The 27,945-nt window shown below is 37.9% G+C and overlaps 8 protein-coding genes across 12 annotated transcripts; 4 read left to right on the forward strand and 4 right to left on the reverse strand.

Moving 5' to 3' along the window:
• The first annotated feature begins 139 nt into the window (after positions 1–139).
• Positions 140–1,996, forward strand: LOC126265245 (trace amine-associated receptor 1-like). Its single transcript, XM_049965896.1, has 3 exons — positions 140–1,037; positions 1,107–1,284; positions 1,346–1,996. The coding sequence occupies exons 1-3, from the start codon at positions 366–368 to the stop codon at positions 1,717–1,719; spliced, it is 1,224 nt and encodes a 407-aa protein (XP_049821853.1). The 5' UTR covers positions 140–365; the 3' UTR covers positions 1,720–1,996.
• Positions 1,997–3,096: 1,100 nt separating this feature from the next.
• Positions 3,097–12,276, forward strand: LOC126265247 (GMP reductase 1-like). Its single transcript, XM_049965903.1, has 3 exons — positions 3,097–3,280; positions 3,503–3,880; positions 11,647–12,276. The coding sequence occupies exons 1-3, from the start codon at positions 3,194–3,196 to the stop codon at positions 12,220–12,222; spliced, it is 1,041 nt and encodes a 346-aa protein (XP_049821860.1). The 5' UTR covers positions 3,097–3,193; the 3' UTR covers positions 12,223–12,276.
• A 69-nt stretch (positions 12,277–12,345) lies between these two features.
• LOC126265244 (probable ATP-dependent RNA helicase DDX27) lies at positions 12,346–14,894 on the reverse strand. The gene is made up of 2 exons (XM_049965890.1): positions 14,729–14,894; positions 12,346–14,457 (listed from the first exon to the last, which is right to left on the reverse strand). The coding sequence occupies exons 1-2, from the start codon at positions 14,804–14,806 to the stop codon at positions 12,439–12,441; spliced, it is 2,097 nt and encodes a 698-aa protein (XP_049821847.1). The 5' UTR covers positions 14,807–14,894; the 3' UTR covers positions 12,346–12,438.
• A 174-nt stretch (positions 14,895–15,068) lies between these two features.
• On the forward strand, positions 15,069–15,869 carry LOC109601435 (cytochrome c oxidase subunit 6C). The gene is made up of 3 exons (XM_020017677.2): positions 15,069–15,150; positions 15,465–15,653; positions 15,715–15,869. Exons 2-3 carry the CDS (start codon positions 15,487–15,489, stop codon positions 15,788–15,790), a joined length of 243 nt encoding a protein of 80 aa, XP_019873236.1. The 5' UTR covers positions 15,069–15,150; positions 15,465–15,486; the 3' UTR covers positions 15,791–15,869.
• Positions 15,870–16,560: 691 nt separating this feature from the next.
• LOC109601427 (putative uncharacterized protein DDB_G0271606) lies at positions 16,561–20,859 on the forward strand. Its single transcript, XM_049961146.1, has 6 exons — positions 16,561–16,793; positions 17,268–17,609; positions 17,676–19,150; positions 19,222–19,842; positions 19,902–20,562; positions 20,628–20,859. Exons 2-6 carry the CDS (start codon positions 17,384–17,386, stop codon positions 20,672–20,674), a joined length of 3,030 nt encoding a protein of 1,009 aa, XP_049817103.1. The 5' UTR covers positions 16,561–16,793; positions 17,268–17,383; the 3' UTR covers positions 20,675–20,859.
• A 56-nt stretch (positions 20,860–20,915) lies between these two features.
• Positions 20,916–23,202, reverse strand: LOC109601443 (uncharacterized). 4 transcript variants are annotated; one of them, XM_020017687.2, is made up of 14 exons: positions 23,104–23,202; positions 23,002–23,044; positions 22,904–22,933; positions 22,702–22,845; positions 22,560–22,635; positions 22,361–22,498; positions 22,151–22,291; positions 21,961–22,083; positions 21,582–21,677; positions 21,466–21,519; positions 21,350–21,379; positions 21,249–21,293; positions 21,139–21,180; positions 20,916–21,088 (listed from the first exon to the last, which is right to left on the reverse strand). In XM_020017687.2, exons 1-14 carry the CDS (start codon positions 23,105–23,107, stop codon positions 21,032–21,034), a joined length of 1,023 nt encoding a protein of 340 aa, XP_019873246.1. In that variant the 5' UTR covers positions 23,108–23,202; the 3' UTR covers positions 20,916–21,031. The 4 variants fall into 4 exon arrangements, 3 of the variants coding, with proteins under 3 accessions (XP_019873246.1, XP_049817110.1, XP_049817111.1); XR_007547005.1 differs by lacking the exon at positions 20,916–21,088 and adding an exon at positions 21,832–21,869 and having other exon boundaries at positions 21,130–21,180; XM_049961153.1 differs by lacking the exon at positions 22,904–22,933.
• A 9-nt stretch (positions 23,203–23,211) lies between these two features.
• Positions 23,212–24,531, reverse strand: LOC109601426 (uncharacterized). Its single transcript, XM_020017667.2, has 4 exons — positions 24,324–24,531; positions 24,184–24,258; positions 23,738–24,103; positions 23,212–23,666 (listed from the first exon to the last, which is right to left on the reverse strand). Exons 1-4 carry the CDS (start codon positions 24,529–24,531, stop codon positions 23,224–23,226), a joined length of 1,092 nt encoding a protein of 363 aa, XP_019873226.2. The 3' UTR covers positions 23,212–23,223.
• Positions 24,532–24,563: 32 nt separating this feature from the next.
• Positions 24,564–27,743, reverse strand: LOC126264244 (tanabin-like). Of its 2 annotated transcripts, XM_049961147.1 has the most exons (5): positions 27,509–27,743; positions 26,209–27,455; positions 25,939–26,137; positions 25,784–25,849; positions 24,564–25,675 (listed from the first exon to the last, which is right to left on the reverse strand). In XM_049961147.1, the coding sequence occupies exons 1-5, from the start codon at positions 27,603–27,605 to the stop codon at positions 24,795–24,797; spliced, it is 2,490 nt and encodes an 829-aa protein (XP_049817104.1). In that variant the 5' UTR covers positions 27,606–27,743; the 3' UTR covers positions 24,564–24,794. The 2 variants fall into 2 exon arrangements, with proteins under 2 accessions (XP_049817104.1, XP_049817105.1); XM_049961148.1 differs by lacking the exon at positions 25,784–25,849.
• Between the last annotated feature and the right edge of the window lie 202 nt (positions 27,744–27,945).

Below are 27,945 nucleotides of genomic sequence, written 5' to 3' on the forward strand. Positions count from 1 at the left end.
TTCTCTTTTTTCAAATTTATTAAAAAGTGCTTTTTTAAGTTTTTCATTTTTTTTTTCCTTTTTTAGGTGAGTTTTTTGTTTGTTTTTCATTTACGAAAATTAATATAACCGTTAATCAAAATATATTTTTATTTTGCAATAAAGAAATAAAAAAATAGTATGTATATTTATAAAAATGTTCCGCTTAATATTAATAAATTGTTTCTTTTTTTGGAGAATTTAATTTTTTAAAGAATTTATGTTGTTAACAAATTGAATAATTGATGGGAAAAGTGTCGAGGTCAAATTGCAGGAAATCGATAAAAATAATGTTGTAAACAAGAATTCGGGTGTTGCAGGCACAAATTGAAAAGGATGACGTTTCCATGAATCCCACATTTCCCATCGTGATTTTCATCACTCCGACGACGATAATCGGCAACTCTCTCATCCTGATCGCGATCTTCCGGTTCAAACGACTGAGGTCGCCGTCCAACTATCTGCTGACCAGTCTGGCCACTTCCGACTTGGCCATCGGAATCCTGCTTCCTCTGGCCACGTTCCAGAAGCAGCGCAACACCTACGTGTGCCTCGTGACCAACTGCACTCTGATCTGTCTGGTGTCCGTGTCCGTTCTGGTAATCGTGGCCGTGGCATTCGACCGGTTCACCTCGCTGGCGAAGCCGCTGCGCTACAACAACCTCATCACGCATTCCACCGTCGAACGGTACATCCTCATGTTCTGGCTCTACTCCCTCTTGGTCGGATTCACTCCTCTCGTGTACCACGTGCGCAATCGGGCGGATTCGTTGGACGACTGCTGCACCTTCGGCAAGGCGGTGCCGAAGCATCTGCAGCTGTTCGTCCTGTGCGCCGTCTTCGGCCCTTCCACTCTCATCCTGACCTTTTGCTACTGTTACATCTACGTGATTGCGAAGAAGCACGCGCGCGCCATTCAGAACGAACACCGACAGATCGGGACGAAGGGCGGAAGTCGGTACGGAATCGCGTTGGCGATCACGTCCGGCACGTTCTTGGGTCTGTGGACCCCGTTTCAGGTATCGCGTGACAGACGCGTTGTCGTTACAACTGAATGTTTCAACTAATCATATTCGTATTTGTTGCAGATCTGCGTCTTATCGGACGTCTTCTTCGGCACGGAGATTCTGTCCAGCAGGAATTCGATGTTCCTGGCAGTGCCGGTGTTGGTCAGCAGCGCCTCTAATCCGTGGGTTTACGGTTACCGGAATTCCGAACTGAGGAGTGCAGTTCGGAAAGTCGTCGACGATTTGTTGACCGCTTTGGGTAAACGCACGAATCACGGTGTAATTGAAAATGAGAGTAATTGATTGGATGATCGTTGCAGGATTCACGTACCGAAGCAAGGAGAACTCCGAAATGAACTTTTTGCCGAGTTGTGCGGCGACTTTCGGTGACGTCGGTTCGTTCATTCAACATGTTCAGCGGGACTTTGATCTGGCTTCGTGGCATCCGAATCCGCAAGGCGATTTCCTGCTGGTTCCCATTGTCCGACCGGAGACGTCGATTTCGTCCGGAAACGCACAAAGAACGACCGCAAAAGAGTTTGAAGGCGACGAACCCAACATTCTCATTTCGATCGACCATCCGAGAATTTTGCGCAACTCGAAATCGATGGTCGAGAGCTTCGCCATCGCCGACGGAAAAGACATTTTGATCGTAACGAGCAACAAAATCAAACACGGCTCGAGCGTGTTGTAAATGTCAACAACAATTCTGCAAAGCACTTTATCGATGTTTATGTGCGTTTATGAACCACCACTCACTCACTCACCCAAATTGCATTTGTTCTTATGAGAAACAAACAATCTTATGAAATGAATTTCATGTGTGTTATAGATTCTGAGAGAAAGCAACGATGTGTCAATATTACAATATTACAATGTTTATTTATACACGAGAATAGTATTATATATATATATATATTTACATTTCCAATAACGACCGATTCGACCGAATCGTTAAACATTTCCAAAGAGTGACTGACTGAAAATGCAAATGCGTGTGCAAATTCTTTTGAGGCTGTGAAAATGGAATAAATGAATATAAATAAATAAATAAATAAATAAATAAATAAAGGAGTTTTTATTAATCAAACATTGGTTTATTCGTTTCTGGTCTCCATCCTCTTCAGATTCTCAACGACCTGATTGTGTTCCTCCAGCAACTTGTAGAATTCCTCTTTGCGGTTCTCCGCTTCGTCCTACAACGATCCATCTCAAATTGTCAACTCTGGACACAGATATGGGAACAGCACGAAACATTGATCATCAACTCACCAAAATGTGTTTGACGTTGACGTTGCAGCGAGTGGCAACTTTTTTGGGACTCTTCGAGTTGTCCAGTCTCTGTTGTTTCGTGTCGAAATCGTCGATTACGATGCTGAAAATATGCAGCATAAATTTTTTAGCGCGCGTCTAAAAATAGTCGAATTGTAAAAGTGCATATTTTCTGCACCGGATTAAACACTTCGCACTCCACTAAAAACAACGGAGAAATGTGAGAAAAAACCATTTTACCTGAGAGGACTTTTCGGTTCTCCGTCGATCTGTTCCATCGTGACGATGCGAAACGTATTTGTAATTTCGAAGAAAGAACAAAGGAAAGAAGAACGATTTCGCTCGTTAAAACGTTCAAAATCGGAATGAAATAAAAATCGAAATTGGTTCCGGCTTCGCGTTCCTTCGTTTCGATTCGCTCCAATTTTTTCACTTCTCCTTCGCTTTTTCATCCATAATAAAATACAGTCTCGCACTTGAAACGAATTGTTACGTTCGAAACATCGATTATTATCGCAGCAACCAATTCAAAATTCATTTCGGGGAGGAAAGTTGAATTTGAAAAAGCGGAAGTAACCGTTGTGTCACAACGACACTTTCCTAATTACACCAAAGACTTTGTTAGTTTGTCGTCCGTTCAACCGATGTGGAACCGTTGTTCGGTTCGTTGCTAAAATGCGTGACAACAATTAAAAGTTGCAGTTCAACAATCAGCCATCGGTTCGAGGGACGAAATGGCGGTTTTCGAAATTGCGCATGTTCCAAAAATAAGTCACGCTTCGGTTTGTTGGTCAGTCGATTTTCCAACGTCGATTCGAGCACATCTAAAAATAGTCGCGCACAAATTTCGCATTTCGCGTCCTTTTTTCTTTCGTTTTCGTTCCCGTTCGAAGAAGATGCCGAACATAATCAACGAGATCAAGTTGGACTTCAAAGACGTGTTGCTGAGGCCGAAACGATCGACTTTGAAGAGCAGAAACGATGCAAGTATTGATTTTCAGTCTCGCTCCGCACACTGAGAGCGCCCAAATTAGAATCAGTGACAAGGTCGGGTCGTTCCGACAATTGGAAAATGCCTCTTGTTCGTTAACGCCAATTAGGACCGTCTGACACGAGTCGCATAAACCTTGAGCTGCGTTTATTTTCGTCGCGCGTTATCTAACGTGTTTCGTCTATCCCATAAGATCGGCAACTTCCTGTTTCAGGTGAACCTGTACAGAGAAATCACGTTCCGCAACTCGAAACAGACGTACTCGGGGATCCCCGTGATGGCCTCCAACATGGACACCGTGGGCACCTTCGAGATGGCCAAGGCGCTCTCCAAGCACGGCCTCTTCACCTGCGTCCACAAGTACTACTCCCTCGACGAGTGGCGCCGCTTCGCCTCGGACAACCCGGACTGCCTCCAGAACGTGGCAGCCAGTTCCGGCATGTCGGATCCGGACTTCCAACGACTGAGCGACATTCTCAACGCGATCCCCCAAATCACCTTCGTCTGTTTGGACGTCGCCAACGGTTACTCGCAGCACTTTGTCGATTTCGTCAGGAAAGTCAGGAAGAACTTCCCCCAACACACCATCATCGTAAGTCGCATTGTCCGATACGTAAACGCGACTTTTCTACGCCGAATAACCGAACAAGTCGGACGAAACACGCATATTTGAAAGTACGATTACTGTTTGAACCGTATCGAGGCAATGTCAACACACCAATGTTTATCGAGACATAAATCCGTCATTTAGATAATGAATAGAAAAAATTGAGTTCATGGACATTTTCACACATTCACAAAATGTGCATTCGTCAATTGATCTCTCTACAACAACACAACACGATTTACCGAATTTATTCAAACTTTACGCAAAAATCACGCTCACACTTTTATTAAGTTTGCTAATTGTCGACGTCATCAAACAAAATAATGAAATATTTACAAATTCCAATACCATATCATATTTGTTGCACACAACGCAAATTGTTGCCAATGAAAAACAAATAGTCCACTCATACTTCGTATTAAATTACCAAATGATACTGCAAACCTAAACTTATCCTTGATCGCAAAGCAAATTCAAGAAAGACGCAATCGATAAAATAGCTAAATAAGTGAATACTGATCGAATAAAAAACTCACTTTGCGTTGCCAGTTGCCCACTTAACTAGTCTCGTTCTGGACCTACCTGGAATCATTTAAAACATTTAATCCAATTATTCCTCGTTCAAATTATTATTTATTTATTACCTTTAATGCCCTTTTCCTGTTGTCGTGTCGTCTCCACGATGATTAGTCACTTCCTCATTGAAATCCCTCCTCATCAACGAATAAAAAATGTACCTTAAATGCTTTATGAAATTCTGCTAAAATTTATTTATTATTATGATCACTTTAAAATATATTTCTATTAGAGAAATGATTCAAATATAAGAAAATCAATATTTCAATCAATCAATCAATCAAAAAGATAAAGATTATATTAAAAATTTATTTTATTTTTCTTCATAAACATTAAAAGTCATTATTTATTTACGTATTTAGTAATTTGGACACCTGCAAAGAAAAAAATTCAAAATAAACATATTTTTTAAAATACAACTTTATTTGAAATTACATAACTAATTTAAATTGATTTAATTTACGCTTAAAAAATAATCAATTCTACCGAAACCGAATTTTAATCTCGTCACGCAATATTGAAATATGAATAATAGAAAAGAACACATAATACATTTTTACTTATTTAACTATTATTATTTCAATAAATATACATATTGACTATAATTTTTCACAAAAATACAAATTTTTCATATTTTCAATCATCACGTGACATTAAAATTATTATCATTTTCATATATTTAATTTCTAAACTTGTTCAAATTTTTCTCACAAATTATTACATATTAAAATTATATTTCCATTTCTATTCGAAATTTCTCTTCTTTTCTTTTATTTATTTTAAAATATTTAACAATTTTTCATAACAAATATCACTATTATTATTAATTTATAAATATCTCCTTGTTTACTTAAACAAATGTTTATTTATTGATGCAAACCATATCTAACTGTGTTCCTACATTATTATTATTAAACTACTTAACCCTCTATTCCAATTAAAACATTTACAAATTAATTAATAACAATTTGTAAAAATTTAGTTCAATTCTAAAAAGATAAATAAACCTTATCGAAATGTATGATTATTATTGTCATATTTACATTTTTCTAACAATTACTTTATATTGAACCTTTCATAGTTTCATACAGTGTCACTTCTCCTTCTTCATTATACGAAATAATTGAAAATACAAAGTTGCAACACAAAAATACAAAAATAAAAAGTGTAAATTGGTATAATTTTATAACATAATTACATATTGTAAAGATTAAGACTTTCGTGACCATTGTTTCCATATCTATGGTATAATTGTTTGGGTTTATTGGTTAACACAACTGACTAGAATTTAACCGTTTTTATTTGCTTAGCGATTTTCATGTTTTTGACCACTGATGCCCTTATTTTATCCAACTTCAATGTTTCTTCCTTTTTGTAATATCCAATTACCGAGGCAACCAATTAACAGAACGGCCTAAGAACGGCCAACAAACGAAACAAAAAACAGATATTAGCCACTCATAATACCAAATAACTATCTATAAATATATACCATTTAAACAATTTATTTATTTAACCAATAAAATAATAAAAGTTGTCATTATTAATCAACGTATCCTTAAAAAAAATTATACTCTCTGAAATTGTTTCAATTACTTAAATAAAAAAAGTCAATTCAAAATTCTAATTTCTATATTGCTGTTTGAGAATATCCACTTTTTTTATTTCGAAATAAATACAAATTTCCAATTCCATTTGAACAAAACGAAATCACTTTAACATTGATAAATCATCGCCTCTACACTGTCATAACTATCTCATAATATCACTAATATTAAAAATAATGATTAAAAAGTATAAATAATTATCATCATGTAAAAAAAATCTATCTAATAATCTATTTTTTAATTAAATATTACTTTTGCACGACCATTTACTCCATATGAAAGTTATAATTCCAAACGTACTATATATACATTTTATTTCGAATGATTCATTATTATATATTTGTATAATAATAAAATATGAAATACACATTACATTGACATTAAATTAACCTAATTATAAATATAATGTACGCACCGAAATCCAAATTAATTTTTTGCCAACTAAGCACACACCAATCAACATTAAACGATATTCGTTTAAATATCGCTCAACGAAACATTATACTACACTTACATCTGATACGACATTTACGAACATAATTTTTATTTCAAAGTAAAAACTTACACAAGTATATACGTATATACATCTATCACTATCGCTCATATGTAAAGCAACTTCAAAAATTTAAATCATCATCAATTATGCAATCAATATATTGGACAACAACAATACAACAATACAATTATTTAATTTAGCCTTCCTTTATTTACGGTACTATCTAATAGTCCTCAACACCTTTTTTCATTAATCTTATCAACTTTTCAGTAAATCGTTCGACACTTCTTCCCACTAACTAACTTTCAATTTCTTCGTAAACTTCATTTAAATTTGAGTCTTTCTGGATTGAGTTCTGTACTATATGTTAACTAAAACAGTATAAATAAATGCTCACTGAAAAATCGACCATTTCTTTCTTAACTCACGTTATCTTAAGCACACTGAAGCATATGATCCATTAGTATTTTTTGCACAAATAAATTGCGAAATGCCCTGATAAAGGTTTCTTACTTTTTCTACTAATATATTCTTTCTATTAAAATTGCCAATCCTCCTCAAAGTAACCGATTACAATTTTACTCCACTTTTCACCATTTCGAAACTTTTCTACAATTTGTATCTCTTTAAAAAACGATATCAAACGCGGAAATAAATTATAAATCAATTGTATTGATGGTTACTTTACCTATGAACTGTGCTTGAAGTAAAAAATGTGTCAATAAAAATATCGGTATATAAAAGAAAATGCGAAATATTGAAACACTTAATAATAATAATTAATTTAAATTAAAAACTATTGTTATTTTGTTAATTTGTTGCTCTACATATGAGTGATAATGTATACATTGCTACTCACTTAAATATTCAACCAAATTATCTGTATCAATAATAAATCGTCACAAAATTAATACAAATTGTCAAATTCCACAATTTAATTTAACAATAGAAAGACTCAAATTAAATACTTGATAGAAAATGCAATTGTTTGAAATTCACTTAAAATTAATTACATTGATGAAGTAAGTTTTAAAGAGGAATCGTATGCAACATCTAACTCACTTCAGTTTGTGTGCTTTTTATACATTTACAAAATATTGTCATATTTACTTTTTTGCCATAAATCCGAAAAAAAGATGATGTCTATTAAATTAAAGCGTGAAATCATCGGACGTAGTACATCAATAATATGTACTCTGTAGTTAAACAGAAAAAAATTGATAAAAAATATAACGTCAGCTAAGGGCTAATTGCTTTGACATACGAGTACACTGTACTCTTAAAATACATAATATTTAATGTATTTTCTTTTTTATTGTAATCAATGAATTACATATTTAACACAACATACTAAACCAACAAAACTAACTAACCGACATTTACAAACCACAGACTTCTAATTGATTCATCTAATTCTTTTGACTCCACTGAAATTATCATCACATTGTGTATTTCAATATTCAACATTGTGTTAATGTGTGTTAATCCATAACACTAAAGCAAAACGAAGAGACTTCAGACTGGATACTTACATTGGCGGTTTTCAATCAAAGAACTAACTACTCGTTGCGAACAACCTTCACCACCGTCCAAATCTAATAAATAAATGCCCTTGACGTTGTGTCAGTTTTTTCCAAACAAATTCACAGCCAACTATGACAACATGTTTACCAATGTACAATTCTTATTTTCATATTTACTCACTTAAATGTTCGGTTATAAACTTTAGAAACAATGTGAAAATCCACCGTCGACCAACATAAATGCACATTACACCGATCTTACACAATAAGGCCCATTTAAGAACGACCTTCATAAAATTTATGTTTTTCATTTGATTTTAACAAACTTTTTTCTTTTTCTTTTTTCATTTCATTACTTATTTCAGAAAAAATAAACTTTTTTCATTAAAATCAGTACGCCTTGGGATTCGAAGAAAAATATTTTCTAAACGGTTAAAGTAATCGATTAACTACAAAAGGAACCCTTTCTTGTAAAGCATTTAATTTCCTATAAAATATATTTACTTAATTATTAATTGATTAAGTAAAAAAGTCATTTCTTAAAATTCTTTAAACTTTGACCTCCGTTATCTTCTAAACGGTAAGAGTTATCAATAAATTGTTAGGGATCTTCTTAATGGCCGTAAGTAAGAACTGAAGAAAAAATAGAAAACTGAGGTGACTAAGACCTTCCTAATAAAATAGTCCTTTTTTTTGGCTCTAAACAAATCTAATAATAAACTAACTAACTAAAACAAAACCATAATTCATAAAATCTACAGTAAAAATTTAAAACATGAAAAAATAATAACTAAATACAATTAATTAAACTAATTAACTAATTTATATTAAAATTTAAAATTAATATAAATGATGATGATTGAATATTAAACGGAACAAAATAATCGTCAGTGCAAACCTCGTTGAAATTATTCTCAAACAACAAAAATCCAATGTTTTCCCTTCTCCTCTCTCCACACAAATTTACACAGCTTACTTGACGGACCAATACCACATAAAAATTTACGATTTCAATTTTCATTAGTTTATCTATCTACATCAATAATATCGATATGTTTCAGAACAAAATAAATTGCTCAACAATTTTAATAAACAATTTCAACGTAACATACCGAAAATTCTTTGAAATTTTCATCAAAATAACACAGTTCAATTAAAAAATACTTAAGACACCACAAAACCACATTAAAACCATCATTAAAATTAATTCAATGAAAATATTGTCGAAATTTATCAAATTATATCTAAGCATATTAACTAATCTAAATTAATTAATTAATTGTTTTATAATTTATACACAACACTAACAACAACACAACAATATGTTATTATTAGTTATATAACACTAATATAAGCAATACATACTTGATTATATGATGATAAATTTGTTAATTGTCACCACGAATTTTATTCAAATGTTTCTCAGACTACAAAAATCGTATTTTTCCACCTCTCTAGAAAAAAACAATTGAAAGTGTCAGTCACACAAATATGCACAGCTTACTATGATCGGCGCATCCACCGATCCATACTTTCGTCTCTCTCGCACACTCATCAACATAATTAAAAAAAAATTAAAATAAAATATTAAAGAAACTTTTTACATAAATATTCTTTATAATATCCTGTTCTATATATTCTTTATAATATCATATTTAGATTTATTGAAATGATAAAAAAGGTATTTGGAACAATTGTAATTATACCGACGTGCTTCAGATCAAACAAGTTAATAATAAAAGGAGACATTTGAACATTATAACTGTTGCACTGTTGTATCGCCATGTCTCTAGATAACAATTCCAAACTGATTAAAAATTCTAATAGAACCATACCCATGCAAATTTTTTCACACATAAATCACTCAGATCTAAAGCATCGAAAAAAACCTGTCCTTCAAATTGTTGATGTTACTAGATTTCAAAAAATCACCGTCATTTAACAAAAATTTATTTGTTTTTTAATATAAATTAACACTTAAATTATAATAATAAATCAAACATATACGCTATCTCTCATATGTAAAGCAACTTTAGAAATTTTCTAAAGTCTTGATAAAAAGTACTTTTAAATATCCATATTATTGTCAGTTATGCAATATGTTTGATAAAAACAATACAACAATATAATTGTTTATTAGTGAATTTAATTAAACATTTATTAATATTTGAAAACCATTCAAGGGTCAAAAGTACAGCAACTTTAAAATAAAACAACCTTAAGTACATTCTTTTATTTAGTATCTAGTAGCACATTAATTTTAATAACTTCTCAACAAACACTTTTTCTTCATTCGAAATTTCTTCGTAGAGTTCTTTCATATTTGTCAGTCTTTTTGCAGAGATATCCCGATCGATTTCTTCTCAAAAAATTTCCATTGGATTAAGGTCTAGGTTTTGTGCCAGTCAACGCGTGACACGCACTCTTTGAGAAGCGCGAGACATTCTTTAACCAACTAAAATGACGTTACCTTCGGCAAATGGAAGTATATGATTCTAAAGAACGTCACGTACTACGTTAAACAAAGCGATCCATGCCAATCCCAGAAAAACATCTCTCCACACTGAGTTTAGTGTAGTTGGGATTAAACTTTTCATTAATTAATCCTCTCACCTATGAAATACCATCAGATTTGAATAATTGGAGCAGACTTTTATCTGAAAACAAAATTGTTCACCGTTGCCCATCTTCACCCAATTAACATATTCTCTTGCAAATAGTAGTTTTCTCTTCTTCTTTGTTCGTTTTTTATTAAAAAGACCAACTCTTTTCTATTTTCGTTTTATGGTGCTTACCAACATACCGAGTTTGTTTATCTTTTGATTCATGCGGAATACACTGATAAAAGTATCACAAACAATAAACGTTTTTGTTTTCCTTCTCCATAGCTCTGTTAATCTTACTCCTCCGGTGTATTCCTTCTATTCAAATTGGAAATCGTTCTTGAAACGATCGATTTGTTTAAATTTAAATCTACTGCAATTTTACTCTGTTTTTCATTATTTCGAAACTATTCTACAATTTAATATTTAATTTGTATCGTTAAACACTTCTAGGCATTTTTAGCTCTAAGTACGATGTCGGACTCAGAAATAAATTATAAAATCAATTGTATTAAATATAAGGTTTGGTTGCTTTACTTATGAACCTTGTCCGAAATAAACTGTATAAAAACTACATAAATTAAGATATTCGTATATAAATTGAGGTATGAAATGTTACGACAGACATTTAATAATCATAAAATTAATTTAAATTAAAAAGAATTGTTCTTTTAATAAAACGATTAAGTTTTTTAATTTGTTGCTCTACATATGAGCGATAGTGTATATAAACATCGCAGAGATAAATATCAGTAAATCCAGTGTAATTATCATCAAAAAAAAAAAAAAAAAACATTTTTATAATAGTTTCATAAATGTTGACAAAGCAGATTGTATGTGAGTATAAAATAAAAAATATTTCAAATTTCTCAGAAAACCAAACTATTATTGACCATTAATAACAATGAAAAGACGTAAAACCTTGTATATGAGTAAAGCATTCCAGGCTGGAAACGTGGTGACCGGTGAAATGGTGGAAGAACTCATCCTCTCCGGCGCCGACATAATAAAAGTGGGGATCGGACCGGGATCCGTGTGCACGACCAGAATGAAGACGGGAGTCGGTTACCCTCAGCTGTCCGCCGTGATCGAGTGCGCCGACGCCGCGCACGGCTTGCAGGGCCACATCATCTCGGACGGCGGCTGCACGTGCGCCGGCGACGTCGCCAAAGCCTTCGGAGCGGGAGCCGACTTCGTGATGGCAGGCGGAATGTTCAGCGGCCACGACCAGTGCGACGGCGAGGTCATCGTCAAAGAGGACGGCAAAAAGTACAAACTGTTCTACGGCATGTCGTCGAGCACCGCGATGGAGAAACACGCCGGCGGAATAGCCGAGTACCGATCGTCGGAGGGCAAGACGGTCGAGGTGCCGTACAAGGGCGACGTGGAGGCGACCGTGCTCGACATTCTGGGCGGACTGAGAAGTGCCTGCACCTACACCGGAGCCGCCAAACTGAAGGAGCTGCCCCGCAGAGCGACCTTCATCAGATGCACGCAGCAACTGAACACCATCTACAACTGACTCCACGCAATTCCATGTTCCATGTTTCTTTGTTGCTATTGAGTATTGAATAAAGACGTTGTTCATCGTTCCTTTTCGAACCTTCTTATCAAATTACACAAACACAAATCAAACAATTGACAATTGATTGATGAATGCATTTATTTAAACTTAAACATTTATACAATGGAATAACAACAACGCAATCACACGGCCGCGACATCGCGACGACCCAAACTATTTCTTACTCTTCTTGCCTCTCTTTCCTTCCATCCTCTTCTTGCCCGCTTCGTACCTTAATTTCTTCACCTGTTTCTGCGAAACGTTCGTCAAATCTCCAAAGTTCGACTTTCTCTTTTTCCCCGACGTCGTTTGCGATTTCGTCTCCTCGACCGTTCGGATTTTCCCTCGTTTCCCTTTCCTCTTCGCAATCTTCGACTGAATAAACGCCGTCCTTTGCAAACGCGAATCTTCGTCCGTCTTTTCTTTGCGCTTCTTCTTCTTCACATTCATCTTCTCTTTCGACTTTTCGTTCGGCTTCGCCATAAAGTTCCTCTTCTCCTTCGGCCCCTCCTTCTTTTCCTTCTCGTTCTGTTGCTGCTTCTTCAACAGTTTCTCCGCCTCTCTCTCGACCTTCTCCATCTCGACCAAGATCTTCACTTCGGCTGCGACTCTGGCGGTTTCCTGTCGCATCTTCGCCATGACCGAATCGACAATTTTCCTGCATTTCACACCTTTCGACACGATTTTGACGATCCTCTTCGTCAGATTTCGATCCTTCTCGCCGACCAGACTGACGGCGACACCGCATTTTCCGGCACGTGCAGTTCTGCCCACTCTGTGCTGGTAACTCTCCAGATTGTTGGGCATGGTCAGGTTGATGACGGTTTGCACGTTGGCGATATCCAAACCGCGACTGCCGACGTCGGTGCACACTAAAAAGTTACAAATGTTAGTCTTGAAGGAGTGCAAAGAGTTCAGACGCTGCAACTGCGTCATGTTTCCGTGCAACTCGCCCACCTTCAGGCCCAGCACTTTCAGACTCAGATAAAGTTCGTGCGCCTCGTTTTTCGTGTTCGTAAACACGATACATTTTTCCGTGAACGTTCGCAAAACCAACGCAAACAAAACACTCATTCGATCGTTCTCGTCTCTGATGCGCACGAACTCGTGTCGCAAATTGTTCAACACCGAAACGGTGTCGATCGTTTTCGGACGACGCATTTTCTCGACTATCGACTGCACGTTGTCGGTCAAGGTGGCGGTGAAAAGCAGCGTTTGCCGACTTGGCGCGCAATGTCGCAGAATCTCGTCGAACTGCTGCGAAAAATTCTGATCCAACAGCCGATCGGCTTCGTCCAAAATCAGTATTTCGACGTGTTTGAGCGAGAAATTGGGTGCGTTGTGCAAATGATCGATCAATCTTCCAGGCGTCGCGACGACCACATCCGGACTCTTTCTCAGAACGCTTTCTTGGATCTTCACCTCCAATCCGCCGACGCTCAAACCGAAACTGATTCGTCCCTCGGTGATTTTCGTTCCGGTCTCGTAAATTTGCACGCCCAACTCACGGGTGGGTACCAGAATTAGGACTCTCGTTTTGGCGCCGTCATCCGTTTTATAAAAGAGACGTTCGCAAACCGGAAGCAGAAACGATAGCGTTTTTCCCGTTCCGGTAGAAGCTGAGGCTATCACATCGTTTCCCGCCAATATTTCTGGAATCGTCAACTGTTGGATATGTGTCGGGTGAATTATGTTCATTTCGGTCAATTTTTTTATTAAAGGCCGCGATAAATTCAGCTGATTGAAACTAGTAATTTCGTCCTCGTTACCGTCCTCCTCCTTTTTTAAATGAGTGATTGTTGTGTTATCGTGTTTCTTTGACTTTACATTCTTCGTTTTAGTTTTCAATTTGTCAGGCTGATAATCATCTTCTGATAGATAATCTTCATCATCCTCATCTTCCTCCTCCACCTCCTCCTCCTTCTCGTTTTCATCATCCTCTCCATCGTTCCCGTCCTTTTCTTTCCCTTCATTGTTATTATTGATCTTATTCTTCTTTTTGTTATGCAAAAATTCGTCAATTTTCTTTTGAATTTTCGTCTGATTTATGTTTCGTTTTGTCAGTTTGGACAAAAAATTATCGTTTTGACTTTCCGAATTTTGAACGGTGGCGACATCAAATGAAAAATTCGTATCGAATTCTTGACGTTGCAGTTTTTCTTGCCGTTGCTTCTTCACGGTTTTCGGTTGGAACTAAAAAAACGTATAATTTATTATTTAACTGGTGTTGTAAAAATTAAACATCAATAATTTTAAAACAATGATACTTGATATTAAACCATCAAAAAAAGTTACACATTTTTCCAATAAAAATCTAATTTTGAACAACTGAACGTTCCACAAAAAAACAAATCTAAAAGCACATGGCTCAAACAACCACACGATTATTAATTACTGCTAAAAATTCGAGATTATTATTGAATTTTAATTTAATTTAACAACCATTCAATAATTGTAAACTTACGTCGATTTCAATATCCGAATCTTCCGAAAAATTCTCCACTTCTTCATCGTCGTCTATTGTTTTTAACAAATCACACATTTTTCAATTGATAATTAACACTAGGTTTGATAAATAATAAACATTCAGAGAAAACGTTTCAAACGTGTTTTTATAGGTTAGGAAACGTGATTTTCAGTAATACCACCCAACTAAATATTTAAATAATCTTTTAAATTTCTTTAACAAATATTTTCCGTTAACGTTATCACATTTTATCATTTTAACTTATTAGAACATTTACTATCATTAATTTTTCATTAATCATTTAGTCAGTTTTTTTTATGATAAATATTGTTCGATTCTGCATGTTTATTAAGTTGTCAGCACTGTTTAAGCCATTTTGTGACAGAAAGTGTCTGACACATTTTTCATCAAATTTTCAGGTAATTGTAACAAATATTTTATATAAATATTGCTTAATTATTGTTTCAAAAACGCTCATTAATGCTTTTGGTTATAAAATTTACGGTAATTACATGTCGTTAATTTTTAAGGTTAACTTTAATGTTACATAATTAATTCAGCCTTAATTATATTCTCTTTTAAAATCAACATTTAATTTTAATCATTGGTTCGTATCAAATTTCGATTATATAATTTACTGTTTTAATAACTTTCAAATATATGTATTCTATGTATGTTCATTACATAATAAATTTCATTTTATAGATATACACAAATTTTTTTTTTGTTTTAGCTTCCAAAAATATTTCATAAAAATGGCAAAGGACGTTGTTAAGTCAAACAAACCCCAACTAAGAGGATTGTTACAGAACCAGATCAAAAAGAATTTGGCTCTTGCTGTCGGCATGTGCTTTGTGGCTGCAGTAGCACAAAAAATCTGGATCAACGATGAACGAAAGAAAGTTTATGCCGAATTTTACAAGTAATGAATTGCGTTAATTAAATTTCCTGTGGTTCATTTGGTGTATTTTCGATTGTTTTAGGAATTACGATATTGAAAAGGCATTCAACACCATCAGAAACAAAGGATTGTTTGACTCCTGCCAGCCAGACAAATAAATTTATGTAATTAATAGTATTTAATGTGAACATCATTTAGATCTGAATTGTATAGTAAAACAATAAAAATTCAAACAAATGTGTGTCATTTCATGATAATTCTAATTAGACAACATCGAATAGAACCACTATTATAATAAAAACTAAATTTAAATTTCACTTTTGTTTCTATTTCAAGTTTTAAGTTGATCACCTTATTTTGTATCATCATCTGTTTCATGATTTAACTGAATATGGTATTTTTATAAAAGTTAAAATCCCCAAAAAGTAATTATTACGAAAATAAATAATTTTAATTGGCCATTTGGAATATCGTAAAAGTGAACACGGTTTTAAATAATTTCCAAAAACATATACATAAAATTAACGTATAAATAATATAAATAAAAACTCACTTGAATTATAAAAAAATCGTTCAAACTCTCCTAATAAAAATTCAAATTGATTAATCTTCTCGTAGTTAAAAGAATACATAAACCAGTTGAAAAATAACAAAGCGGATATATCAAAAAAAGTTCAACAAGAACGATGCCGATCGAAAACAGTTCGGAAAACATGGAAAAATCGAAAATTAATTCAAAATCCTTTTGAAAACATTTAACTGTTTTACCGACCTTCTTCCGATTCCATCAGTACCGCCAACTGAAAAGTGGCAAGTTTCTCGAAAATCACCAAATTCTCACTGATTTTCGATTGGCAACAGTGACGTCTTGTTATTATTTGTGCCAGAACGAAACAAAATCGAGTGTTTCATTTACGGTTTTTCCGTAGAATATTGAATAAAATAGGAAAAAAATGCTTTAGTTAGTTGATCAAAGCTGCAAAAATAGTGTTTTCGGTGAGGAAAAGTGGCGGAAACTTGTGAAAAACGTGCAAAAAGTGAAATTGTGTCAAATACAAAATGGCGGTTCACGTTTTCGTAGATTGAGTGTTTCAGTTTAAAACGATCGATTTTTGTTGGATTTTTTTAGAAGAAACCATTCTTGTTTGTTAATTAATTGTGGTGAGTGTTAAATGTTAAGATAGCGGGCGCCCTTTCATTTGATGTTCGAGTTTCTTGTATTTTTGTTGAATTTTTCGTCTTTTCCAAAATGGCGATTTTGTGTTTTAGTTTTTGGTTAAGGTTTCGTTGGATCGTGTTTGGAAACGTGAAAAATGTGATAAAAATGTGGTACAGAAAACGCAACCGCACGACCGGTCACTTGTTATTGTTAAAGTTTATTGATTTTTTTGACAGACCCGACTGATTCTAATTTAATTTCAATTAGATTGCCCACAACTTTTTTTTTCTCTCAATATTTATAATAACGTTTCTCGGTTTTTAAATGCTCAGTTTGCGATATGTTTGTTTGTTTTTGGTTTTTAATTGTTGTCTAACGATTTGTAGCGACGTAGGGATTTTGATCGTTCCATTCGTTTTTCATGTGTTATTGTTTTGAGTAAAACCTAATGCAATGAATCTTTGTTTTGCGTTTAGGGGTCACGTGTTTTTCACCCGGACGACCGATCGGAGCAGCGAGGGCGAGGGCGAGGCCGAGTGCGAGTGCGAGTGGCCAGTGTCTGCGTGAAGAAACGAGATGACCGGTCCTCAGGATGGCAACGGTGGCGTCTAACAAGCCGCCGGCGCCGCCGACCGGACGTCGGTCGGCCGTCGCCGCAGCCGCAGCCGCAGCCGTCGTCGGGCAAGGGGCGGGCGCCGTCGGTCGCGACGTCCGGATCGACGTAGATGTGCCACTCGAGGCGGCCCTTCGACTCAGACGACTCTGTGAGGAAGGCGCCCTGGCGAGACTCGGAGTGGTCGGAGTACGCCTCGACGGAGGTAACCCACCATCGCTTTTTCCCGTAAAATCATTTTAACGCTACAATAAACGTTCCTCTTCCGCAGCATCGCCCCCGTCAGTCTTTACTGCGCCGCCTCACAACCATCAACGTCAATCTCAGCCGCCGCCGCCGGTCCAACAGCAGCAGCAGCAGCACCACCACCACCACCACCACCACCAACACCACCACCACCAACCACAGCAGCAGCAGCAACAGCAGCAGCAGCAGCAGGTGCAACAGTTCAAATCCCCGAACGTGATCTGTCCGCCGGACAACCGTCTGCCCCCCAATCATCACCACCACCTGCACCAGCAGCAGCAGCAGCAGCAGCAGCAACAGCACCAACAGCAGTTGCAACAGCATCAGCAGACGACGTCGCAGGCGGCAACCGCGAGTGCCGTCGTTGCCACCAACAAGTTCCCGTTCGCGAGCATGAACCAGATCAAACACACCAACAACAATCGCATCGCGAACGAAACGAGCACGTTTCTCGCGTCCCGACTGAACGTCGTCGGCGGTGTCGGCGGCGGCGGCGGCGCTTTGAAAAACAACGGAGTGGGCGAGCAGAGGCCCGATGTGATCGCCAAGGGTGTGGTGGTGTCGCAAACGCAGTCGCAGCCGCAACCTCCGCCGCCCCCTCCTCCGCCTTATCCCCTGACGAACTGTCTCAGTGTAAAAAACTGTTTGAGAAACAATCACGTTGCGAAAACGATGACGACGGTCGAGAATAACGTGATAAACGTAATGAATAAAACACCTCCGGTCACGATCTCGAGTCCGCTGTTGGTGAACCTGTTGCAGAACGACGGCGACACCGCCAACATTGTGGGAATCACGAACGGCGCGACGAAGAAAACTCTGTTGATGAACGGCTTCAAGTGTCCCACCACCACAAACACCACCACCTCCTCCAACAACAACGGCGAGGTTCCGCCGCCTCCGTATCCTTTCTCGCAGCAGGCGCAGCCGCAGCCGCAGGCGCCGCTCCTCGATCTGATTCCGCAACTGACCGACCTGAAGTCGGACGATCTGGACAAGATTCTGGACTTGGAAATGGACGACGGCAACGAACCGGCGGGCCGGGAACGAGAACAGGACCATGAACAAGCGACGAGCGAAGCGAGCGACAACCGCGTCATGCTGATCAATCCGTTGACCGGCTTGCTGGAGCCTCGCACTGTGTCGCCGCCTCTTTCGCCGCCCGACGACATCTTCTCCGATCTTCCGTCGCCGATCGAGACGAACCTGAGCGACGACGAAACGTCCTCGTCGCTGCTGCACCAAGACTCTCTGCTTCTGTCCGCCGGTTCCAACGGTGCCGACTGTGTGGGAAAGGACGAAGACACGACGATCAACAAGGGAGGCAAACTGAAACTGAAGCTGAAACTGGACAAAGTGGTGGAGGAGCTGCGGGTGCCGCCGCTGCACATCAGTCTGCGCGGCAGGAATTCGGCGGTGATCCGGCCGAAAGGAAAGCGGGTCAGAAAGAAGGGTGGCGACGAGACGAACGCGAAACGCCGCAGGAAGAGTTTGCAGAAGGTGAGTGAGTGTGTCTGTCATTAACGAATAACACGTCGTTGCAAGGTCTAATTGAAATTTTAAATACACAGGAGGCGTCAAGCGAAGCGAACCAAATCACCAGCAATACCACCGTCAGCAACACCACCACCACCACCACCGCCCGTAGCAACAACACCAGCAACACCACTAGCGCCAACAGCAACAACAACAGTTTTCCGAGCGCAGCGGACCAACAACACCAACAACAGCAGCAGCAGCAGCACCAGCAGCAACAACAGCAACAACCGTCGCTGTTAACGTTGAACAAGGACAAGCAAGAAGACGAACTGAAGGATCTTCAGGTGGTCGTCGGGTCCACGAATCGAGGCACAATTCCGAATTTACCACCGACACCGAAAGCACGCAAAGAGAAACTCGATAAGGCCGTCAACAAGCCGTTACTGAAAGAGATTAAAGAAACCGGCAAGGAAATTAAGGAGCACGTCGTGCTTCCCGTTCTACCGACATCCGGCGATTTGGATATGGCCGCCAAGTTCAAACAGAAGCTGTTGGAAGGAGAGGAACAAAAAGGGCCCGTCACGAATAGCACGAATCGGGAACAGAAGGAAGAGGACAAGCAGCAGCAGCAGCAGCAACAGCAACACCAAGCCGATGATAGTGGGATCGAATCGATGGACGCGTTGAGCGAAAAGTCACCGCCCAATCGGAAGGTAATAATCAATCAATCAATCAATCAGTTCATGTAAACTGTACGTACGTGTCATTTCAGGTGCCGGAATTGTTAGATATCGAAGCGGAACTGGCGAAGATGGAGGGCTTGCACCAGTCGGAAATTAAGGAAGGAACGAACGAAGTCACCATTAGTTCGAGTGTCTCGGTCGACGTTGACAACAAGCAGCACCACCATCATGGGCAAGAGGAGCAGAAGCAGGAGGAAAAGAAACTGGTCAGCAAAAAGAGTCTGCTGGAGCAGCTATTGATAGAAATTCCCGAAGATAAGCCAACGCTGAACGCCGGAAGCAACAGCAACAGTAACAGTCCGGCGACGCGATCGCAAACGCGGACGCGGCCCCGCCTCGAAATGACGTCGTCCACGACGACAACGACGACGACGGCGACGGCAACTACAACGGCGGCGACGACGACGACGACGACGACGACGACGAGTCAAAAGACGAAACGGAAACGCACGAACGAACAGAGCGGAGAGAAAAAACAGAAACGGGACTCGGACTCTGATTCGGACGAACCGCTGATAGAGAAACTGAGAAAAGGGAGCGGCGGCGGCGGCGGCGGAGGCGGAGGAGGCGGTGGCAACGTAGGTGGCAGCGGGAACAAGCTGAAAAAAGGAAACGCAGTGAAAAAGGTGGTGAGACGAAGCGTCAGGGCGGGTGGCAACAGTTCGGAGGGTCGCAAAACGAGGAGTAAAGGTTCGTTTGTTTGATGTCCCTCTCTGTCCGTTTTCGAAACTAATTATGTGCCTTGTTGATTTTAGTGACGGAAGATGGAGTTGCGCCGGTGAAGCGCAAGACGCAAAAGTGACACCACGAGCATTGTTGTAATTTTTGTACAGTTGTTGATTCGATTTGAGTTTCTTTCCACTAGAGTAACGTAAAAAAGTTGTTGGATTTTCTTCTTCTTGTAAATAATTTAGAGCTTTTTTTCCTCCGTATTATTTATTATTTTTTCCACGTCGTGTTTATTGTGAAATTTATCCAGTTTTATTATATTATTATTATTATTATTATTATTATTATTATGGACATGTAAAAAATAGTATATATTTCTAATCTTTAATAAAAATTTATTGATATTAAAAAAAGTATACGGTTTCTTTTGTACGTTCCTTTATTGTTTGTTTGTTTGTTTATTTGTTTACTTTTACTTGTTTGTTTTAATTTAAGTTACCACATTTTTGTCCCTGTTTCTGTATCTTTGAGTCAAGTATTCCCAAATCTACGAAAAGCAATAATGAATAATTGAGCATTCGATTAAATGGACTCAACTTGATCGTCGATATATTCAAAACTTTCTTCGTTCGAAATCATCTGAAAAAGAGGCGGATGGGAGACGGAAAGGAGGCTCGAAATTAAATGATAAATTTTATTCGACTTACGGTCGTTTCTTCGTTCACAGTCACCGATGTTTGTCTTTGATAAATCTGCAATTCGATTAAACACACAAACCTCATCGAAATTAAAACAAACAAACACTCACCTTCTCGTCGTTTGCTTTCCGTTCGAAATTCTAAAAAGATATTAGATAAATACGAGAGAAAGTAAAAAAAGTGACGTGTCGAATGTTGGAATGAATAACGAAATGTTTGTTTTTACCAAAACATCCTGTTTCATTTGTTCCACGCTTTTGTTCGGAACGCAAAAAAAGTTCTAAAAATCAAATCAAACGAGAATCAACCGAACGAATGACGAGTAAGCAAAAGGGATTTTACTTGTGCCTGTTTCTTTTTGGCAGCCCACTCGTCCAAGAGTCGCATCGTTTCCTCGTACCGTTTCCGAATGTCCTGCAGTTTTTCCAAATAAGTGCTCTGGAATAAACTGACACAATACAATACACGGGTCGAGATTAAAAATAAGACTTTAATTTTATTAACAGAACTAATGAATTAATTAATTAATTAATTAATCAACGAGAAAGTTTTCTCGTTTGTTCACGATGAAACTATTGAAGCCAAGACGTACATGAACCAAATCGTGGTTTTCAACAAGAACCGTCGCAACTGAAACAAAAACACAAAACAGCAATCAACGAAAAATTAATTAATTAATTAACCAATTACATGTCATTAATCAATTACATGTTAGACTTACATCAACTTTGTCGATGAAGTTTTCAGATTTCTTCAAAGTTTTGCCCAAGTTTTCCTTGTTCTCTGCTATTTCTTCAAATTTATCCTCTTTTAACGAGTTTCGTTGACCACCACTGGTTGCGATCTGCAAAACAGTTAGTTAGTTAGTTACACACTTTCTCCTTGAGATTGATCTATCGACAAAAACTTACCGGAGATTTGTCCCTCAGTCTGTCCACGTGTTTGTTCAACAAGTCGGAAATCTCTGCAATTTTTGTTTCGTAAACAGCTTTTGCATTTTTTTCGTCGGTCGTTGACAATTCGAATTTTGGTATGTAATTTTTCGACAAAATCTGCATTGGGACAAAAATCGACATATTGGCGGACAAATGATATGTTTTAAAAGGTTTAAAAGGACTCACGTTGTTTCCGGTTTTCAAGACGGTAGTTGTGAAGTCACTGGTCAACTGTACCTGAATCGAATCCTTTTTCACGTTCTCCTTCGAGTTCTCCTCGAAATTGAACTTGCTCAACCTCAGAATGTCTTGGCACACGGGACACTGAAACAACCGCAAACAGGATTTGTAACATTCGATTTAGGAGACTAACTAAGTGACTCACTTTTGTGTCCAAATTGATCAAATTTAAGGGACCGCTCGAATTCAATTTAGACACGTTCTCGTGACGTTTACACAATCTGAAAACCCATCAATCAATCAGTTATTCAACATTCATTCATCGAATAGAAGATGATGATTGTTACTTTTTTTCGACATTGCTCTGTACAGTTTCGTTTGGTCTGCTCGGTTTTGAATCTCTCTCCAACTTTTTCGATTTCTTCGGTCCGTTTTCAAAGGCCGATTTCGTCGTTTTAATCGACGACTTCTTCGTTAGTTTTGCATGTTTCCTAAAATTAAACAAACACATCTTTATCATAAGACGATTTGAATTGGCATCGAACTTGCGTCGTCTCGTTTTGTTTTCTTATCTGTGATCTGAAAATTGTACGTGAAAGAAAGATTTCTCTAGTCGAGTTGTTGTGTTGTGTTGTGCGATAGTTTACCTTTTGGGTTCAAATTTGGGAGGTTTACTGGAATTTTGATAACCTGGAAAAGTGAGTGTCTGTCTATCAAAGTTTCGTTGGAATTATCAAGAACTTACTTACTCATGTTTTTGTATTTTCAGCATGATTTACGTGTTTACAAACTTAAAATTTTGACACGCGTCAAATGTTGTCATTTTCGTAAACAGCTACGAAACAAAAATGTCGAGAGTGGTTTTCTTTTTAAATTGACGATTTATTTTTGTTCTTCTTGAAGAGTCGTCTGCATTTGTTGCCGAATTTGCCGCAACATCCGGACTTTTCTTCCTTCTCCAAAACGGGTTTGACCAGATACTGTTTCTCGTCCAAGTCGTTGCTGACCTCGGTGAAAACCATCGATTTTTTGCCTTCGGCGGTGACCAGATGCAGTTCGGATGGCTGAAGGGCGATTATGTTTCGGTACTGGTTGATTTTCTCGAGGTTGTCTTGGATGATTTTCTGCTGGCTTTCGGACGGCCGCAGGAGCATATCGGAATCGGTCATTCCGTGCTGTTCTTCGAGATCGGCTGGGTTCGTTTCTTCCGGCAGGAACTCGTCGACGGATTCTCCGGTGCCGTACAAATTTGAGGATCCTTCCAACCGGACTTCGTCATCTAAACTGTTGTTCTCTTTCGTGTAAACTTTCTCTTGAAAGAAAATCAACGAATCCATTAAGAATCAAACCGCCGTTTCGATCAAAAAAACCAACAGAGCTTACCGTTTTCTTCTTCCTCAGTCTCCTCCTGCTCCACCTCCTCCTTCTCGTCCTCGTCGTCCTCGTCTTCCTCCTCCTCCCCCTCCTCATCTTCGGTGCTGAAAAACTCGTTTTCGAAGGAATCGTCTTTTCCGTTCTCCCAGTGTGCCGTCAGTCGGTTGGTCTGAGTCAGGTTTTCGTCGGAATTCACTTTGAAACTGGTCTTTTTCTGCATCGACGCTGCCTCCATTGGACGCAGGTCGTCCTGTGGGACGTGGGACGCTGTCATTGTCACGGTCACCGTATCATCGGCCGACGACGACGACGACGACAAATCCTCGGTACTGGTCGAGACCGTCTTGTAAAAGTAGTCTTGTACGTTCGTTCCGGCTGAAAATTGGTTCTCGTTGTATGTTTGTTTGTTTGTTTGATTGTTGAACTCGTCGTCGACGCTTCCGAATTTATATTACCTCGCTTCGCTTGGAATTTACAACACCTTTCCACACTTGTAGTGGCGTTCCGAAATATCAACGAGTAAGTTATTTCTAAAACACAATGGACTGATTGACTGACTGGACTGACTGCGACTAATCCGACCGATCAATCTCACCTTCGACTTCCTTCGGAGCAGGTGCCAAGTCCACGACTAAGACTCTTCCGCAACTACTGCAATGTTTCCAATCCTTTGAACTCGATTCTCTTCCGATCGTTGCCGCCATCATCACATTGCGTTTATAATTTACGTAAAATGATGAAATTGAAATTACGAAAATATGAAAGGAACCGTCGATGAAATGATTTGTGACGTTGTCTGTCATTCCTTTCGAAAACTAAACAAAAACCAAACGCATTAAAATCTTAACATATTATTTATTAATATAATTTGGAATGTTACAACAATCAATATTTACAACAATTTCTTTTATATTACATTTATATATATATATATATATATATAATTTATATATTGTATATGTATAAATAATTAAGTACAATAATAATATCACTCAGAAACCTAACAATCGACCAATGGAACAAACAAAAAATAATACTAGAGTACATAATCGAAAGATCCCTTTCGTCATTTTCCCGTGAAAGTCAGTTCGGGCACGACAGACACGAAATCGCTCCATTCGTCGTCTTCCGTCGAATCGATCTTCCCACTGTCCTCCCTACTGTCTTTCTCCGCACACGAAATTGGATTGAAGTGCACGAAATCTGACCATTCACTCTCCTCCTCCTCCTCCTCCTCCTCCTCCTGCTTCCCCTTTGCCTTCTCTCCCTCCCCCGTCGCTTCTTTCTGAACTTGTTGTTCATTGTTGGCCGATTTAAAAGTGAACGATTCGAATCTTCGAATTTCTTCGTCGGATAAACCGGGATTCGGCCAATTGATGACGGTTTCTTTACTCACTTTTTCCGGCTTCAAAATCGTACCGAACGCGGTTTGAAAATCGTCAAAGTCGTCATCGTCGTTTTTACAAACGTTCGCCCCGACAAACGTCGTTTCGACGGACGGATGAAGCTTTTCAGGTGAGCTCGTACTACAACTCGTAACTGCGAACGAATCAAAGGTCCGCGTTTCCGGCGGTGTGCTTTTACGAAGGTTGTTCATTGCCGGAAACGGATCAAACACGTTTGTCGTTTCCGACACTTGCGACTCGCTTTGGAAAACATTCATTTCTGGATACGCGACGTTAACGTCAAACATTTCTAACCGATTTTCTACTTTTTCCGACACTGTTCTGTCAACGTTCACTTCCGTAAAGGAACTTGCTTGAACATTTTGCGGCCGACTTTCGAACATTTCCGTAACTATACTTTCCTGTTTCTCCGATCGGTTCTCCAACAAATCCAGAACGGTGTTGTCTGGCTTCTCTGTACGGTTTTCTATGTGCGTTTCCCGCAACGGTATTCTGATGCCAAAGTCCAATTCCTGTTCGGGTCGTTGTTCTTCTTTGGTCGCTGAAAATATTTATGTCCTTCAGTAACGACAGTCGCAACACTCGCAACAGTCAATTTCATAATTTAATACCGAATATAATTTACTTTGTTACTATTCGTTTTACTTACACAACCAAAAATCCCAATTTTCGGCCGTTTCCAAATGTTCCAGATCCAACAACATTGTTTGCGAATCTTTTTTGGCAGCATTAACAACAACGTACAAGTGAAATGATTTTTTTTGACAAATACCAACCACCAACACCAATCAATCATCTACTTACAATCTAAAGGATTTATTAATCCGGAGCTGTTCCAATCGAATTGTACCGTCGGCACTTCAGTAACATTTAAATTGGCGTTTTCTTCCGACTTTGCCGCACTTTGATTCTGTTGCGGTTTTAAAGGCTCCAATGGTTGCAACGTGGAACTGCTGAAGGTTGAAGCTCTTTGTATCCAAGGGTTCCAAGTTGGTCCGTACAGCTAGAATAATAAGGAATTAATTAGTTCAGTCAACTTTAAACAGCAACAACTTATTGAATTACTGAACTCACAATGTTTCTCGTGTCGATGTTTAGAGATCGGAACAACAGATTTTGACTTCGCGATTTGCTCCACTGAAACTTGACCGCTTCAGTTTCGGTTACGTCTTTTAATCGGTCGAATATTTCGTCGTTTTCTTCCAGTTTTTTTACGAAAATATTCAAAGATTCTTCAATTTCCGGGAAGATTTCTTTCAAAATGACTTCACAAGACTTGGAAATGTTGTTTCGATCCAAACTTTGGTACGTTTCAGTGCTAGTTTGAAATGACTGAGCGGTTTCGAATTCACCGAAATCGTCGAAATCATCATCATCATCATCATCATCATCATCACCATCAATCTCTTCGCCTTTTGTCCATGTTTCCTCGTTAAATTCGCAAAAATTAAATGTCTCCTCGCTCTTTACACAATTCTCCCCGTTTTTTTCAGCTATTTCTTCGTTTTCTACGAATTCATCAATTTTAAACGGTGTCTCCTCATTTTTGACCGACTCTTCGACAAACTTAAACGTGTTTTCTTCATTTTTAAAATACAAGTCTCCATTTTTCCCTAATTCACCATCCAATTTTTCAGTAAGTTCTTCACTACCTATTACTACCCCATCATCAAGATGTGTAAACGAATTTTGCTTTTCTTCTTTTACTTTATTCTTGAAATCTTCAAATCTCATAAAATTTTCCTGATATTTTAACATGTCATGTTCACTTGTTATCAAATTTTCCTTATTCAAATCACAACTGACGCTTTTAATTTCTTCATCATTATTTACAAAATCATTCGTACCTTTTAACGTGTTGTCGTCGTCGTTAATGTCCGAAATTTGTTCATTTTTTACCACAACCTCTTCGTGATACACACAATCATTTTCAATTTGTGTCAACACTCCTTCACATGGAAAATTCAATGTGTTTTCTTCCTTCTGCACTAAACTATCATCTTTAATCATGTTAAAAGCTCCAACAAATTTGGACGTTTCTTCCTCTATTTTGGTTGAATTTTGATCAAATTTTAAAGAGTTCTCTTCATTTTTTAACAGATCACCGACAAATTTAAATGTTTTTTCTCCACTTTTTAACAAGTCTTGTTCGTTTTTCATCAAATCATCGTTAATTTTTAACGTCTTGTCGTCGTCACCTTTCAGGAAATCTTCACCGTCAAGTTCACATAACCTCAATATGTCTTCATCTTCATCGCTTTTTGCGCGATCAAATACTTCGTTTTCTTCCTTTTTCGGCGAATCAAAAGGAGTGGAAAAATCTACGGCAAAAAGAATCGTCTCTCCGCTATTAATTATTGTCATCATCACTTACACGAATCGAATTCGCCAAAATCTTCGTTTTCCTCGAGATCCTCATTATTTAAAGGTGGTGGTGAATTATTCAACAGCGGTGGAATCAAATTCGACATTATTTAATGAGACTCTTCCTAAGAAAACGGTGTTTTTATCGAATGAACGGAAAACTTGTTGTACTCTAAAACATATTGATTTTATGACTGACGTTTATCATTAAGATGCCTTTACAAACTGGTATCGTTTTTGAGTTGTTATTTTGACGAATTTTATTGTTTAAAACCATTATTGATTGGAAAAAGTAACTAAATCTCGATCAAAATCACATTTGCAGAAAGAAGTTTTAAAAATATGAATCAAGTCTTTAAGATATACTGATTCCTCAGAATTGTAAAACGACCTTAAGTTTCGGAACGTTTAAGTTTGGCGTACACGTTTTAGGAGTAGTTAACTTTT

The sequence above is a fragment of the Aethina tumida genome, chromosome 1 (assembly GCF_024364675.1).
Source record: "Aethina tumida isolate Nest 87 chromosome 1, icAetTumi1.1, whole genome shotgun sequence".
NCBI lineage: Eukaryota > Metazoa > Arthropoda > Insecta > Coleoptera > Nitidulidae > Aethina > Aethina tumida.